A 17,930-nucleotide genomic window follows, 5' to 3' on the forward strand; every position below is an offset into this window, starting at 1 on the left:
CAGGAAAAATGGGATAACGTAAGGATTTGAGTTTGACAAGGGCCAAAATGTGATTGCTAGACGACTGGGTCAGAGCATCTCAAAAACTGCAGCTCTTGTGGGGTGTTCCCGGTCTGCAGTGATAATCTATCAAAAGGTGTCAGAATACACAGCGCATCGGAGTTTGTGGTGTATGGGGCTGCATAGCCGAAGACCAGTTAGGGTACCCATGCTGACCCCTGTCCACCGCCGAAAGCGCTATGAGCATCAGAACTGGACCACGGAGCAATGGAAGAAGGTGGCCTGGTCTGATGAATCACATTTTCTTTTACATCACGTCGTGGATAGCCGTGTGTGTGTGCGCCGCTTACTTGGGGAACACATGGCACCAGGATGCACTATGAAAAGAAGGCAAGCCGGCAGAGGCAGTGTGATTCTTTGGGCAATATTCTGCTGGGAAACCTTGGGTCCTGCCATCCATGTGGATGTTACTTTGACATGTACCACCAACCTAAGCATTGTTGCAGACCATGTACACCCTTTCATGGAAACAGTATTCCCAGGTGACTGTGGCCTCTTTCTGCAGGATAATGTGCCCTGCCACAAAGCAAAATTGGTTCAGGAATGGTTTGAGGAGCACAACAACAAGTTTGAGGTTTTGACTTGACCTCCAAATTCCCCAGATCTCAATCCAATCGAGCATCTATGGGATGTGCTGAACAAACAAGACCGATCCATGGAGGCTCCACCTTGCAACTTACAGGATCTTACTTAAAGGATCTGCTGCTAACATCTTGGTGCCAGATACCACAGCACATCTTCAGGGGTCTAGTGGAGTCCATGCCTTTGGCAGCAAGAGGGGGGCCAACACAATATTATGAAGATGTTATGCCTGATCGTGTGTGTGTGTGTGTGTGTGTGTATATATGTATGTGTATATATATATATATATATATGTATATGTATGTGTATATATATATATATATATATATATATATATATATATTGCCAAAAGTATTGGGACACCCCTCCAAATCATTGAATTCAGGTGTTCCAATCACTTACACTCCCTCGGATGCAGTGGTGTAAAGCACGCTGCCACTGGACAGTGGAGACGTGTTCTCTGGAGTGGCCAATCACGCTTCTCTGTCTGGCAATCCGATGGACGATTCTGGGTTTGGAGGTTGCCAGGAGAACGGTACTTGCCTGACTGCGTTGTGCCAAGTGTAACATTTGGTGGAGGGGGGATTATGGTGTGGCGTTGTTTTTCAGGGGTTGGTCCCTTCGTTCCAGTGAAAGGAACTCTTAATGCATCAGCATACCAAGACATTTTGGACAATTTCATGCTTCCAATTTTGTGGGAACAGTTTGGGGATGGCTCCTTCCTGTTCCAACATGACTGAAAGAACCGATTTGAAACTAGGCTCTGGCTCCGAACTAGCTCTAGCACTGCCTTGGTGGAAAAGGTGTATGAATGACACAAAGCAAGGTCCATAAAGACATGGATGAGCGAGTTTGGTGTGGAGGAACTTGACTGGCCTGACCTCAACCCGATAGAACACCTTTGGGATGAATTAGAGCGGAGACTGTGAGCCAGGCCTTCTAATCCAACATCAGTGCCTGACCTCAAAAATGTGTTTCTAGAAGAATTCCTATAAACACACTCCAAAACCTTGTGGAAAGTCTTCCCAAAAGAGTTTAAGCTGTTTTTTGTTGCAAAGGGTGGTCCAACTCCATATTAAACCCTATGGATTAAGAATGGGATGTCATTAAAGTTCATGTGCATGTAAAGGCAGACGTCCCAAAACTTTTATTGTGTGTGTGTGTGTGTGTGTGTGTGTGTGTGTTTTATTGCTAGATTAATGATTTTATTCTTAAACAATAATAAACCACAAACAAATAACAAACCACTCTTTTAAATAATCTTAAAAATACTAAGCTTATCACCCGAGGCACTGATTTAACATTAATTTGGAATTATTATTTTAATAAAAAAAGCAATAATACAATATGTACAAAACACTGTCTTAAATAATCTTAAAAACACAACGCTTAATGAAAAAAAATGGATATATGTTCAAGGATATGGAAACAACTATACACATATATACTTTTTTTCTCTATTCAATGCATTACTCGAATAATGTTATGCACAATAAATGTTTTCATTTATTAAATTAATTCAGGGGCTTTTCCCAGCATGGATGGATGGATATAAAAACGAATAAATGTTGTATGAGTTATTTTAATTTTAATGCTAAAAAGGTTTAACGTCTCTTCAGTTGCTTGTGACAATAATCATATGTTCATTTGATGACTTTTCTCATGTGATTTAAGTGATTGACAGCCCTATTTTTGTGTAGTTAATGCCCTGCTGATTTATTAGACTCTCAGCAGCTTATGTCAATCATTGACCATAGAATAGCCTTTAAACTGTAGATACAGTAGTACAAGAGCAAGGTTGACTTTGAGTTATTGTAGAATGTAGTCTAAGACATTACAAGTGGGAGAACAGACAACAAGCAACAAAAGTGTCATTTCTATGTCATCCAGAGCAAGATGACCCTTACAAGCATTTACAAAGTGTATTGTCACGTTTTCAGGAGTCCAGAATCTTGTTCAGTCATTGAAGGTAGCATGTAAATTGAAAGTGAATGTCCTTGTGTTGTTCAAGCGTTTCCACCCCCTCCTGTGTCGCCATCCTTTGCAGGTGTTTAACGGTTTAAAATGTTTCCCTTGATTCTCCTCGTGCTTTCACCTGAAAGAAGTTGTTTTAACAGTATGCCCAAAGCCATCGTGTCCATTAGGATTGCAGCATTGTCTTTGAAATGCATTCCATTATTCATGAGGCATATGATGCAATTCTCTTCCCCTGACGCTTGGCCATAAACCAACTGTGCTGACAAGATTACGTTCGTCTCGACATGATCTTTGTGACAATTCCTCACTCTCATAAGCATAACATCTGAGCTATTGTCCCAGAAATTCATCTTTGTTTTATGCAACCGTGAAAGTGTTCCCTCCCTTTTTCACAGAACTTATTTCCAATAAACCATAAAAGTCACCTTTGTTTGTTTATAAATGCATTACTGTCGGGTTTGTGTTGTTTTAAATGATAGGATTGCAGGCTTATAACCAAGCTACTTGATAAATGGAGGAAGAAAAGTCTTCAAAGGAAAGCCTTCACTCTCAAAGCCCCTGGTTTAAAATAACTCATTTATTCAGTGAAAAATGCGCAGTTTAAAATTCCTGTTTGTTACTTCTTGCTATTGTCTAGAGAGTGAATCCCACATCTGTGTGCTTTAGTTCATTAGCTACAAAAAGTCAAGAGCACTTCCTCTGAACTTCTTCTCGTGTCAGACTTCAAAGTCGGCAGGATTATCATTTTAAAGGTGGGGTAAGTGTTATTTCAAAACTGCTTTATAAAAGTGTCTCGGGCCGAGTACCAAAACAAACTTGTAGCCAATCAGCAGCAAGGGGCGTGTCTACTGTAGCAAATTAGCTCTATATGAAATATTAATAATAAATAATAACTGGTTATAATTTATTATGAATATTTGGATTAGTTAATATAATTAATTTACTGTCGTAAATTAATATTACAATCAATTAACCTATTTGTCCCATGAACACTCAGGATCAATTGTTTATTAACTCTAAGAAATGTACATTTCCGGGGCATTGGAAATGTCTTTCTTAATTTACAATACTACTAAGAGCAGTAACCAAGATCTAAATGATTAGTGACTCCAGTTATGAGCTTGAGACACGGACAACTTTACGTGTAACATGAACAAGATTTTATTAACTAGTCTAAACACTTAAACTACTCTAACATACACACACATACATGCATACAGTTTACCAAGGGAAAAAGAGCTGAAGCAGAATACAGGGAAGCAAGAAGTTACAGCATTGTCTGAAATTCAGCAGATCAACAGCCTTGAGCAAACCATCAGTTTAGTTCTAAAATGCCCTTCTTTAAAAGGGGTAAGGATACTTAATGTATCAAATAATGAGACTAAGTTTGATACTTGCATGTCTCGCCCATTTGAATTAAACTGCCCTGATGCAATTTGTTGAGGCTCCAGTTGATCCTTGCTGATGTGGTCTTGATGAGAGAGAACCAGTGGTAGTCAGTGTATCTTTGGTGAATGGAAAGACAAGGCCGCAGCCTGGCACAAGCTTTGGTGGGTCCTTAGAGGCTTCTAGTTTAGCATCATCTTCACGTCAGCATTTCAGAAAAAGAAAAAGCCCCCAGCTAAAAGCTGATCAGTTACTTTAAAGCGTGAAGATGGCACACCCCCTGGAGGTGCGAGATCCAATGAAAAGATTTCCCTTTGGAGGGAAATTTTACGACCCTTTGTGTTCTAGCAGGGCATTTGAATATGTACTTTCATTGGTTGTTTAAGAAAAGAATCTTTAAGATTCTTATAATACTAATGCATCCCAAAGTTAGCAACATGTAATGTAAATTAACAAATCAGAGACGAAGATTGGCTTTTTTAGAGACCAAACATGCCTCACATATAATGTTGGTTACCCATAATATGCAAAGTCTGAAACATTAACCCAATTGAGTTTACAAGAATACAAACGCCACATAAAAGGGAAAATCATAAGATGGGAAAATTGGATACATGTTTACACATTTATCAAGTGGATATATATAGACTATATATATAGGATTAACATGCTTTTTATTCCTCTAACTCTGCAAGAGTTTATGTGAGAGTCACAGCTCTCAGGACATTCTTTTCCGTCGTAAAACCCAGTCTCAGTGTGTGTCCTGTAACAAGACACTGCGTCCTGCCAGGGTGTTAGCTTCATTTGGGGAACGTTTGACAGTCCTTATTTGGGAGAGTGAGTTTGCTGGATTATTCATTAAATAAATGAATAATATGTGTGTGTCTGATTGGTCCAGACGCTACATATTCCCCCCTTTCGATCGTTGTTGTCCCTCTCAAGGACAACCACGAACGACATTGGAAGTGCAGAAAGATCAGATACACCTCTGTCATACAAGGCTGGAAGGCCATGGTGGCCTCTGGTTGTTTTTGTTTCCTGGAGTGGTGGTCGTTCCATCGGGTGATGTAGACAGTAGCCACGTCCAGGTCTCTGCAGCAGGTGCCGAGGCAGCAGGTGCCTTGAAAGTGTGTCACCTGTCCTTTGAGGCAGGTGGTTGTTTGTGACTGCAGGGAGTGGTTATGGGTATTGTGTAGTGTGAAGAGAGTTTCAGACTGACCTAGTATTGGTAGCACAAGGGCAGCAGGTGGTCATTAGCCCTTTGTTCTGCACCAAGGGACCAGGAGTCTGAAGTCTGCTGTGTTACTCTGCTCTGGCTGCAGTGCTGACTTAAGCTTGCCCAAGCTGTGTTGGGCAAGAGTAAGAGGTTCGTTCTTCCCAGTACTCCTCAGGGGAGTTCTGATCACGGAGCTCTTTTGCTAGTGCTAGCAGCTCTTGTAACTCAGAAGCAGGCGTGTACAGCTGTCTTTGTGCAGCCTCTGTTTGGCACCTGTGTGACAGGTGTGGAGGAGGATTTTGTTGTTGAAGACTGCTGTGGGACGTCCTGTGGTGTTTGCTGGGTGAGAATGTTCTTTTCCATGGCTCCTCCCAGCGGTTGGTCTTGAGTCTAGATCTATGGCCATGGTGATGGTTTTGCCCTCTGCTGGCTAGCTTTTTGTTAAAGGCTTTTGCATTGTGGAAATGCTGGGTGCCTTCTGGTGCCAGCTTTGGATTCTGGATTTTGCCGTTCAGAATCACTGGGATCTTACAAACCCTTTTTGAGGAGGCCTTGTGTTTGTTAAAGGCCTTCTGTGTCAGGTCACGCAGTTGTTGGATAGGCATTGTGTTGGCGCAGGCCATGATGCCTAAATGATGACTTACGATAGGATGGAGGTTTCGGAGGAAAAGGCTCTTGAAGCTGGTGTCCTCCTCCATCCCAGATTCGTTGCGAGCTCCGAAGTAAGCTCGTCTGAGTCTGTGATAGTAAGCATAGGGAGTTTCATGCCGACCCTGTTTGGTGTCTAGGGCAGCGATCAGTTCGTTTTCAAACTCTGAGAACTCCTTTATAATGGCTTGTTTCAGCTGCTGGTAGTCAGACTTGATGTTTTCTGGCTGCCGGGCCAGAAAGCTTCGCACCTCTGGGCTGGATGTTATCCAGATCAGATAGAGTCTATCTTGATGGTGCACACTCTTCAAAGACTGCAGGTGAAAGTCAATGTCTCGCAGGTAAGCGTAAACGTCGTTGTCTCCTGCAAGCTCTGGTGTAAATGCAGGGATCTGTCTGGCCGTTCGGTTGAGGTCTTTGAGTGTCACTACATGTGTCATTTCAGGATTCGTTTGAATCAGTCCTTTTCCTTCTGCGGCTGCAGAAGCTTTAAGGAAATTGTCCGATGACATGTTAAGCAGAGGGGTTTGTCTCCCCCCTTGGTAACTCTGTGCTCGGCTGGGGGAGGTTTCTCTGCTGATTGCAAGTGGGGGAGTGAGATGTCTCTCCTGCTGTGGTTCTTTTTGCAGCAGGTAAGAGTGTCTCATTTCTCGTTGGACCATGTCAAGTCCATCTTTGGTGTTGTCCAGCTGCTGGGTCAGTGCCTCAATTTCAGCTCTGGACACCTTCAGTTGACCTTCACAGGCCATGATTCTGACATCTTTTTCCAAGATTTCAGAATTTGCTGCTTTTAACAGTGACTCTGTGTGAAAGAGTTCCTTTTCCAGGTCCTCTCTGACTGTCTTTTCCAACTGCTCTTGTTGTTTAGCAGTTGTCAGTGCGGTTTGAAGACTGTGGATTTCCACCTGTGTCTCTCTTCTGCCAGGGTCCTTGTGCCTGTCCTGAGCCTCCATCTCTAGCTGGTCTATGCGGCTTTTAGCATGTGTCAGATCCTTTTGGGACTCTGTGATCTGGAGTTTGAGGTTGTTTACCTCCTGTTTCAAACCTGTGAGGTTATGGGCCAGGGAGATAACCTCAGTCAGATATTTGTGGTCATACCTCTGGTTTGAGTCATCTTTCCTTAGTTGTCTTCCCTTGTTATCCAGTTGCATTTGGCTCTTGTGCTGAAGGTCGTCAGCAGCTGTGGGTAAAAGGATGTTCTTCAAAACACCTAGCCAGTCCTTTTGGTTTGCCATCTGGGCAGTTAGGCTGAGCATCTGCAACATTCTGGCACACTTGTGGTGAGAGTAAGGGCAAGAGACTAATGCAAGATCAAACAGAATTTGGAGCTAAAGGCAAAGTGAGACAGCTAGGTGTATAATGTACAGCTAGGGTTTGCCAGGTGTGGTTAGCTAGTGAAATGTGTACCTGATTATTACTATCTTAGCTGCAAATAGCAGGATGCTCAGATTTGTGTGGATCTGAGTGGCTTTGCTAGAAGAGCGTAAGCCTAGATTTAATAAATGACTTAAGATGGTTCTTATGGTCAAATTATTTCTCAGAACTTACTGATAGCATACAACAGGCTTGATCTCTGAACAAATGAAGAAGAGAAAGAAAGAGGAAGAGGAGAGCTTTCCGATTGGATTGTGTTTATTAGTGGTACTCAAAATTATGCCATAGCAATCGTCTAGATTACTTGTGTAGCTGGCTCATAAAATTAAAGCAACTGTTGAAAATAAACAAATCTAGAAGGAAAGTTGTCTAGTTACTTTTGCGGTTTCATGGGGAAATGAAACCACAATAGAACAAGAGGGTTAAATGAAAAATTAATAGCTGACTTCTATTATGATTAAATTTAATAAAAAGATTTAAAGTGATTAAAAACAGCTGACTGATCTGGTGTTGGGAATAATCAATTGCACTTATGATCAACCATTAGATTTGCTTTGGACATCATTCTATAGTTGGTCACAGCTGCTGCGTGTTCAAGACCATACCATGTGTTTGTCCCTCCATAAAGTTTGAGTCAACGTGCCATTGAAAGTTCCCAATAACTATAAAAATTCTTCTCTAGCTAAACAGTTTACATGTAATTAAGTTTAGATTTAATTAACAAAGTAACTGCACATTTAGCTGAACAGCGTTCAGTAAGGAATGCACCTGAAAAGTGCAGGTGAAATTAGATGAGAAGAATTAAAGTTAAGATAAGAGAAAGTGAGAATTCAGAAACCAGAAATGGGGTTAAAGGAAAATGGTGTTGATCACTTCACACTGCATACACACAAGCTGTAGTTAAAGGCTTCATGTAAATGATGCTAACAACTAACTGTTGAAGTTATTAGTTGGCTTAGCCTAAGCTGAAGGGCTGCTAGGTTGGGTTAGCTTAGCCACTTCGGCTGTTTGTTTACAAAATGGCGTCGGAAGGTAACACATGTGCTATCTAGAGTTAGCACTTCCTGTGACAAGTCGTTGTCATGGGAACCAATGCACTTTAGAGTTTCAGTGAGTGAGACACAGTTTTGATCACCAGGTAGCTATGCTTTTTAAATGCACGGATAAAGTTTAGATGAATGACATCAATCTAACTATAATTTGTAAGGCTTCTACACTGTAAAAAGGGGAGCATCGCCCATATTTACATTTATATAACCCTGTACTGAGATTCCTTCGTCAGAAACAGGTTAAGCAATACTGCATTTGGAATTCTTTAACCAAAGCAGAGTAATCAATTCTGGTACAGTTTATATGCCGCTGAGCTGAGATTCCTTCGTCAAAACAGACTTGCGCTTTAATACTGAAATTAGGGTTTCTTCGCTAAAATCATATTAACCTTACACTGATACCATTTGAAAATATGCTTAAATGTGTTAAGACTTTTTCAATTACAGTAGAGATGTCAATTCAAATCATCATTTATCTGCATTCAAATAAGCCAGCAACTAGCGACCTTAATGCGGTATCGCATGTTGTGTCCTATTCTGACTAGAATTATCAAATAAATACACACTTTCAGGTTGACAGTGGTTTAAGCTCAAAACCTTTGTTTAATCATGCCCGCATTCTCCACCATTTATGTAGCAAATTAGCTCTATATGAAATATTAATAATAAATAATAACTGGTTATAATTTATTATGAATATTTGGATTAGTTAATATAATTAATTTACTGTCGTAAATTAATATTACAATCAATTAACCTATTTGTCCCATGAACACTCAGGATCAATTGTTTATTAACTCTAAGAAATGTACATTTCCGGGGCATTGGAAATGTCTTTCTTAATTTACAATACTACTAAGAGCAGTAACCAAGATCTAAATGATTAGTGACTCCAGTTATGAGCTTGAGACACGGACAACTTTACGTGTAACATGAACAAGATTTTATTAACTAGTCTAAACACTTAAACTACTCTAACATACACACACATACATGCATACAGTTTACCAAGGGAAAAAGAGCTGAAGCAGAATACAGGGAAGCAAGAAGTTACAGCATTGTCTGAAATTCAGCAGATCAACAGCCTTGAGCAAACCATCAGTTTAGTTCTAAAATGCCCTTCTTTAAAAGGGGTAAGGATACTTAATGTATCAAATAATGAGACTAAGTTTGATACTTGCATGTCTCGCCCATTTGAATTAAACTGCCCTGATGCAATTTGTTGAGGCTCCAGTTGATCCTTGCTGATGTGGTCTTGATGAGAGAGAACCAGTGGTAGTCAGTGTATCTTTGGTGAATGGAAAGACAAGGCCGCAGCCTGGCACAAGCTTTGGTGGGTCCTTAGAGGCTTCTAGTTTAGCATCATCTTCACGTCAGCATTTCAGAAAAAGAAAAAGCCCCCAGCTAAAAGCTGATCAGTTACTTTAAAGCGTGAAGATGGCACACCCCCTGGAGGTGCGAGATCCAATGAAAAGATTTCCCTTTGGAGGGAAATTTTACGACCCTTTGTGTTCTAGCAGGGCATTTGAATATGTACTTTCATTGGTTGTTTAAGAAAAGAATCTTTAAGATTCTTATAATACTAATGCATCCCAAAGTTAGCAACATGTAATGTAAATTAACAAATCAGAGACGAAGATTGGCTTTTTTAGAGACCAAACATGCCTCACATATAATGTTGGTTACCCATAATATGCAAAGTCTGAAACATTAACCCAATTGAGTTTACAAGAATACAAACGCCACATAAAAGGGAAAATCATAAGATGGGAAAATTGGATACATGTTTACACATTTATCAAGTGGATATATATAGACTATATATATAGGATTAACATGCTTTTTATTCCTCTAACTCTGCAAGAGTTTATGTGAGAGTCACAGCTCTCAGGACATTCTTTTCCGTCGTAAAACCCAGTCTCAGTGTGTGTCCTGTAACAAGACACTGCGTCCTGCCAGGGTGTTAGCTTCATTTGGGGAACGTTTGACAGTCCTTATTTGGGAGAGTGAGTTTGCTGGATTATTCATTAAATAAATGAATAATATGTGTGTGTCTGATTGGTCCAGACGCTACACTACTAATGACAGGGAGAGGAGAACGCTCAGTGCATTATTTAAAAAACACGACACAAGACGGACATTAGCCGAGCGATGACAGAAAGAGGGTAAAAAACAAATGTGGAAGATGTCTACGGAACAAAAGAAGGCTTACGATCAGGCAAGAAGTATCAGCTCTCCAGCGCTGGAGAGAACTGAATGAGCGAAGGCCTGCAATCGGATAGGCGAGTAACATTGGTTTTGTTTTGTTTCACAGAACTAAAATATGTTAGCTTTTGCGTGAATATGCTCACGTGTCATGTTTACTTGCTTGTCCATTTGCGATCGTGTTGTCGTTCATGTCAGCGATGATAAAGACCCATTCATTTCCACACCATATAAGCCTGGAGCGTCTAAACCTCCTCACTGTCTGTTTCAAGCGTCAGCTCCCAGAGTGTGTCCGAAAAGTAAGATAATAAACTCCTAATATATGTTTGTTTCCTTTGGTTCCTCTTTTTGTGATCGTTATAACCCTCTAATCTTGTCATAATTGTAATATGTTCATTAGTTGGACTGTCGTGCTTGTGCTATCTAGTTGTTCATGAGAACTGTGTTTGTGTTTTTGGGATGTAAGGGATGACTTTTTCACTGAACATTCGACCTGTATTACCATAGTAACACATTGCTTTCACTTATTGATGACATCATACCCATGGCCGGATTCCGCCATAGTCGTTGCCTGGGTAACTTATGTGTGGGGCGGAGCTATCAAAATAGGGGTGTGTTTGTTTTGGTGTTTTTGAATTCAACATCGGTTAGCAGAAAGCACTTACCCCACCTTTAGTGTCACTTTTAGAAGTTATTTTTTTGTACATTTCTAACTGAGCATATGCTGCAACATCTTAAACCGAATCTCAGGTAACACTTCAAATGAAGCCTGTTTATAAAGTGCTTTATAAAGATTGACATAATACGTATTTTCATAATTTTGTTAGAAGTTTTTATTAATTTCTTTATTTAAGATATTTATGTATAAAATGTATATAAATATATTGTGTTTTTATAAATTATTTGTTATATTAATTGCATTTAATATTGATTATATATAATAATAATACTGAATCTGAAATGTATTGCAAAATATAAATATATATACCTTATGATTTATACATATTTTATGCAGTATATTTCATCATTTTAAAGAAGTTATTATTAATTTATTTGTATGTAGTAAATATACAATTGTTTTTATACATTTATTATAAGTATATTTATATATATATATATATATAAAAGTGCAGTCAGATCGATTAATCGCATCTAAAATAAAATTTTGTATTTACATAATATATCTGTGTGTACTGTACTTTCACTAATTCCATTCAAAAAGTGAAACTTGTATATTATATTCATTCATTACACACAGACTGATATATTTCAAATGTTTATTTATTTTAATTTTTATGATTATAACTGACAACTAAGGAAAATCCCAAATTCAGTATCTCAGAAAATTTGAATATTGTGAAAAGGTTCAATATTGAAGATACCTGGTGCCACACTCTAATAAGCTAATTAACTCAAAACACCTGCAAAGGCCTTTAAATGGTCTCTCAGTCTAGTTCTGTAGGCTACACAATCATGGGAAGACAGCTGACTTGACAGTTGTCCAAAAGACGACCATTGACACCTTGCACAAGGTGGGCAAGGCACAAAAGGTCATTGCAAAAGATGTGGTAGAAAAAATGTACAAGCAATAAGGATAACTGCACCCTGGAGAGGATTGTGAAACAAAACCCATTCGAAAATGTGGGGGAGATTCACAAAGAGTGGACTGCAGCTGGAGTCAGTGCTTCAAGAACCACTACGCACAGACGTATGCAAGACATGGGTTTCAGCTGTCGCATTCCTTGTGTCAAGCTACTCTTGAACAACAGACAGTGTCAGAAGCTTCTCGCCTGGGCTAAAGACAAAAAGGACTGGACTGCTGCTGGTCCTAAGTTATGTTCTCTGGTGAAAGTAAATTTTGCATTTCCTTTGGAAATCAGGGTCCCAGAGTCTGGAGGAAGAGAGGAGAGGCACACAATCCACGTCTCTTGAGGTCCAGTGTAAAGTTTCCACAGTCAGTGATGGTTTGGGGTGGCATGTCATCTGCTGGTGTTGGTCCACTGTGTTTTCTGAGGTCCAAGGTCAACGCAGCCGTATACCAGGAAGTTTTAGAGCACTTCATGCTTCCTGCTGCTGACCAACTTTATGGTGATGCAGATTTCATTTTCCAACAGGACTTGGCACCTGCACACAGTGCCAAAGCAACCAGTATCTGGTTTAAGGTCCATGGTATCCCTGTTCTTAATTGGCCAGCAAACTCGCCTGACCTTAACTCCATAGAAAATCAATGGGGTATTGTATCGATATGCGATATGCCAGACCCAACAATGCAGAAGAGCTGAAGGCCACTATCAGAGCAACCTGGGCTCTCATAACACCTGAGCAGTAATTCAGGCAAAAGGAGCCCCAACTAAGTATTGAGTGCTGTACATGCTCATACTTTTCAGTTGGCCAAGATTTCTAAAGATCCTTTCTTTGTATTGGTCTTAAGTAATATTCTAATTTTAGGATTTAAATTTTGGATTTTCCTTAGTTGTCAGTTATAATCATCAAAATAAAAAGCTCCCAGAGTTTTGTCTGAGTTTTGTCATATTGTCTGCAATGAAATACAAGTCAAAGTAAATTTAGAAATCACTTCTTTTTTTTCGTTTTCCATACTGTCCCAACTTTTTCTGATTTGGGGTTGTAATTATATGACCAGCACCTGTATATAAATAAATACACACTCATGCATGTGTATATATTTAAGAAAAATGTGTTATATATAATATAAATATGTACAGTATATTCATGCAAATATTTCTTAAATATTATGTAAACACAGTTTTTTTATTTTAGATGTGATTAATCGCGATGATTAAGCACTGTGTATATATATATAATGTACACTGTATTATATTTAATAATTTAAGTAAATGTTTCTATTAAAGGTCCTGTTCTTCGTTATCCCATTTTTCAAACTTTAGTTAGTGTGTAATGTTGCTGTTAGAGCATAAATAATACCTGTAAAATTATAAAGCTCAAAGTTCAATGCCAAGCGAGATATTTTATTTGACAGAAGTTCCCTTTCAAAGCCTACAGCGAACGGCCAGTTTGGACTACATCCCTGTACATCCTGCTTTAATTACGTCAGTAGAACAGTTTGTTGACTAAACTCCGCCCACAAGAATACGCAAAAAAGGGGGCGTGGTCTTGTTGCTCGTGGAGAAGAGGAAGTGTTGCGTTCGGTTCAGTTCGGTTGCGTTTGTCGCCATGTCGTCGAGACGCTGTTATTTTCATCCCAGAGTCAAATCACCTTTGTTTGGCCTTCAGGGGCTGTAGTTTGAGCGCGTTCATCTCCCCGTTATGGTAAGAGGCGTGACCTTTCCGGGCAACGTGCACTAAGCTGCTGTCGAATCACAACACGGGAACAATCAGAACTCGTTATGTATTTCTGAAGGAGGGACTTCATAGAAAGAGGAAATTCTCAGGCCGTTTTGAGGACAGTGAAAACAGCAGTATACAGATAAGTAAATTGTGTGAAAAATACTGTGTTTTTTTACACATGAAACATGAACACATGTTATATTGCACACTGTAAACACAATCAAAGCTTCAAAAAAACACGAAAAACGGGACCTTTAAATAAATATGTATATACTTTATTATAATGGATTATGAATTGATTTATATGCCTATGAAAATCAGATTTATAATACAAAACTTTTAAATCATTCAAATAAGTCCTGTTTATTTATATACATTTTCATATCTGTTTTTTATCAAAAAGGTAATACCTAAAGACATCATTACATGATATAGTATATGGATTGTTACACATTGTAGATCCAGATTCATTATGTCGATGTGGCTTTCAAATCCTTAGTCAAAACCAGTGGCATGTTTAACTGGATTTAACTTCCCACTGGCCTTACCTTGAAAATGACAAGTATCACCATGCTTATCAGAATCGATGATGATCCTGACAGGACAGACTGACCTTCATCCTGACCTGAAATGATTAGTGCTTTCGCGAAAGGCACAAGGGAGCCATTACTGTCATGATGGCCATGATCTAGAATAATCTATTTGTTTTCATTTCAGCATGTCAGCAGTTATCGAGATGAGCTCTGAAATGGCTTCAAACGTATAGCCGTATAATGTGATTTCAATGATATTTATCTCTTCACTCATTTTTGCTTCGAGATCTGAGGTGTATTGAAGCCGATAACGGATTCATCTAAGTACCTGCTGTTTCTTTTTTTGTCGTTTCAGCCAAGATTCGGGCATGTGCCGACGGAGGTGCCAATCATCTGTACCACCTCACAGAGGGTCGTCGAGAGAGGTGAGAACCTATTTTGGCTTCCATCACTATTGACTTGGAGGGCAGCGATGGATCTGGTGATGTCAAGGTTCTGGTGTCATTGCACATGTTCATTCTCAGAACTGCTGGACTTGTAGGAGGCCTCAGGAGTATCCTGCTTGCCAGAGTGCTTTCAGAGGACTTAACTCCTAATCCATCACCTTTTGTCAGTGGCTGACAGGCCAGATTCATCTCAAGGCCTCCAAATTGGGTACTTCTTTCCCCTCCTGAGCGGTTTCCAATTGTTTTCTTTTGTTTGGGTCCCCTTCTCATTCTGCCGCCTAACAAAGCTGAATATCTGACTCTCCAAGCATGGAAATCACAACTAAGTAATTGGACTTAACACATACTGGAGCATTTCTTTATTTTAGGGATATTTGGTCCAAAAATTTAAATTCTGACATTGCTTACTCTCATGTCCCACAAAACTTAATTTTTTTTTATTTTGGCATCTAGAAAAAGAATGCTTAGTTGTCAAGCTCCCCCCCAAAAAAAAAAAAAATGATATGGACTCCTTTGGTAACTTTGAGGTCTTTATGTTTGGAAAGATTTGTCTTTTGTTAAAGGAATATTCCAGGTTCAATACAAGTTAAAGAGGATCTATTTTGCAAAATGCACTTTTATAAGGTGCTTGAACACAGATGTGTGTCCACAGTGTTTGTAAACAACCAGTAAAAATCCACCCACTCCTTTTTTTATAACCCCCATAAATCATAAACAGTCTCTCCAAAAGAGCGGTTCCAGAAGCCCGCCCATGACTTTTCTGTTTTCTTTTGTTTTTCGGTTCATATTAACAGCATATATAGCAGCAGGTACTGTATATTATGTTCCTGTCACTTTAATACACAGATCTAAAATACACATGCGATTTTCTTTCCCTGCTGTTTACGTTCACAGACATAACCGACTGTGTTTACGTAATCTTTGTGTGTTTTTGACATATGTAATCTTGTTTGTATTTGACAGTTTAAGCGCAATAAGACGTGAAAGAGAACTTAGTTTAATACTCACGGCCAGCTTTCTGTGCGCTTGCTTTGGGTGTGTGCGCTCAGAAAACCATATAGCAGAAGTTTAAACTGCTATGGCTTTAAACGCAGGCAAATAATTACTTTTCATCATGATGAAGAACTGCAAAGTCACGTGAGTGTGGCCGCGATAGAGATGATAATCAAAACAAACAAGTTTTGTTCGTTTTTGGCCTATTCAAGGCATGAGCTGTAAAGGCTACACCCTCTTCTGGATAGGAGTCGGGGAGAAGCAGCTCATTTGGATTTAAAGATACATGCATGAAAAAAGCATGCTTTTCCTTACACTCAAAAATAGGCATTTACAACATGGTAGAACAAATGATCTGTGGGGTATTTTGAGCTGGAACTTCACAGACACATTCTGGGGACACCTGAGACTTATATTACATCTTGTAAGAAGGGGCATAATAGGTCCCTTTTAAGCTTAATCAACATAATTTGTGGTTTAATGGAGATTACTGCAAAAAGTAATGCTGACTTTAATTTGCGAACAGCAAAAATTTAGATTATAGCATGGAATTTACTGTTTGAGGCTGATTTTGGGTTATTAAAAAGCAGTAATGTTCTTTTGTTACAGCTTGTGTTGTGAATTATGTCAGCTGTAAAGTAGTTCTTGTCATTTTTAGGGTTTTAGCATTACGTTGTCACGGCAAAGAACTTGTAAAATTGGATGCACACAGAAAGGGTTAGTAAGCAATGCACTAGAATTATGTTAATACGCATATTGTTATTATGTATACTTTTAAAACAGAGTGTTTTAATGTTTACGGATGACAATTACATTGTAAATGCTTTTATATATAACCCAGATTTTTGTATTTTTTAAAGGAAAGGAGAGACAAGTGGAAATAAATGATTGTGGTAATCAACTTTATGCAACAGGTGTTGTCGATAAACCTTAATTAAAGTTAGCAGCATAAAACAAAAAGAAATTGACAATTTTTGTATGTAAAAATAGCTGCTGTCTTTTTAAGGCATCACCATAGGCCTAAATCCCGGGTGCATCTGAGGGTTGCCCCCCCTAAAAATATCATTGAAAACTACATTGTGTATTGTAAATAATATAATTATATATACTTAAAATAATTGTGTATGTAGTAAAACAATACAAACGGGGCAAACATTATTTTTAAGTTTAGAAACTTTTGCCCCACTGTGGTTTGGTCCACCACGCACCTCACCCAGACACACACAAGTCCGGTGGGAGAGAACACAGTTCTTCAGTAGTTGTTAAACTCCAGTAAGTAGTGTTAAGGCTATTTTATTCACTTTAAACATCGGATGAAATTATTCCTTTCTCTTTAAAAACAGACGATGCTGAGTTATTAATAAATTAGCAATGACAAAAAAATTATGATAACCAATGTATTTTTCTACAAGTCCGAAATTTTAGAGATTGTTGTCTCTAAAAACGGACATGAGATCATTTTTCAGTGCACCAAAATGCCACAAATATACAGTACTTACAAGTACAATTTTGGCTGTATTATTTGTGTCCCCTTAAAAAATTGCCCTTGAGAAATGTTATGTTTATTGTCCCCCAGCAACTGTTAGATGCAATTTACACCCATGGGCATCACAATGATTGTTAAAACTTTTAATTACTTTAAAAAAATGCAACACACTACTTCTATGGCAAGTATACTTCTTAAAAGGGTCATGAACCGGCTTTTTAAAAAATGTTATACTGTTGTCTGAGGTCAACTTATGACGTTCGTGTGGTTTTTACATTCAAAAACATCATAATGAATAAGTAATAGGCTATTTTCTACACTGGGTTTTGATGGGCGTGCCGCACTGAAGACTTGGAAGTAAACGCCCACGGCTAGGATTGGATAACAGTTTTGCATATTTAATGAGCTTCAGCTCCCCTGTGAGTAGGCTACACAAGGAATTGTTTTGAAAGCCTGTGAGAAATGGCAAACGAAATTATTCATCCCACAGGGCTCACAAAATATCTTTATCAAACAAACACAATGATTTATCTCTCATCCACCCGTGATTGATTGGAATGTCATTTTTGTATTATTTGGCCCACCCGATCTGTGGATATAAGTGCGAACCTTGCATCACACACACACACACACACACACACACACACACACACACACACACACACACAC

General features: G+C 39.0%; 1 protein-coding gene across 1 annotated transcript in view; it reads left to right on the forward strand.

Annotated features, from left to right (window-relative positions):
• tpk1 (thiamin pyrophosphokinase 1) overlaps window positions 1-17,930 on the forward strand; it is a 90,194-nt gene that overhangs the window by 22,376 nt on the left and 49,888 nt on the right. Inside the window, exon 4 of the mRNA XM_079805680.1 lies at window positions 14,692-14,761. Coding sequence (XP_079661806.1) covers window positions 14,692-14,761 — 70 coding nt within the window. The remainder of the gene's footprint in view (window positions 1-14,691; window positions 14,762-17,930) is intronic.

Source organism: Gobio gobio (genome assembly GCF_949357685.1).
Source record: "Gobio gobio genome assembly, chromosome: 23".
In the NCBI taxonomy this organism is placed as follows: Eukaryota; Metazoa; Chordata; class Actinopteri; order Cypriniformes; family Gobionidae; genus Gobio; species Gobio gobio.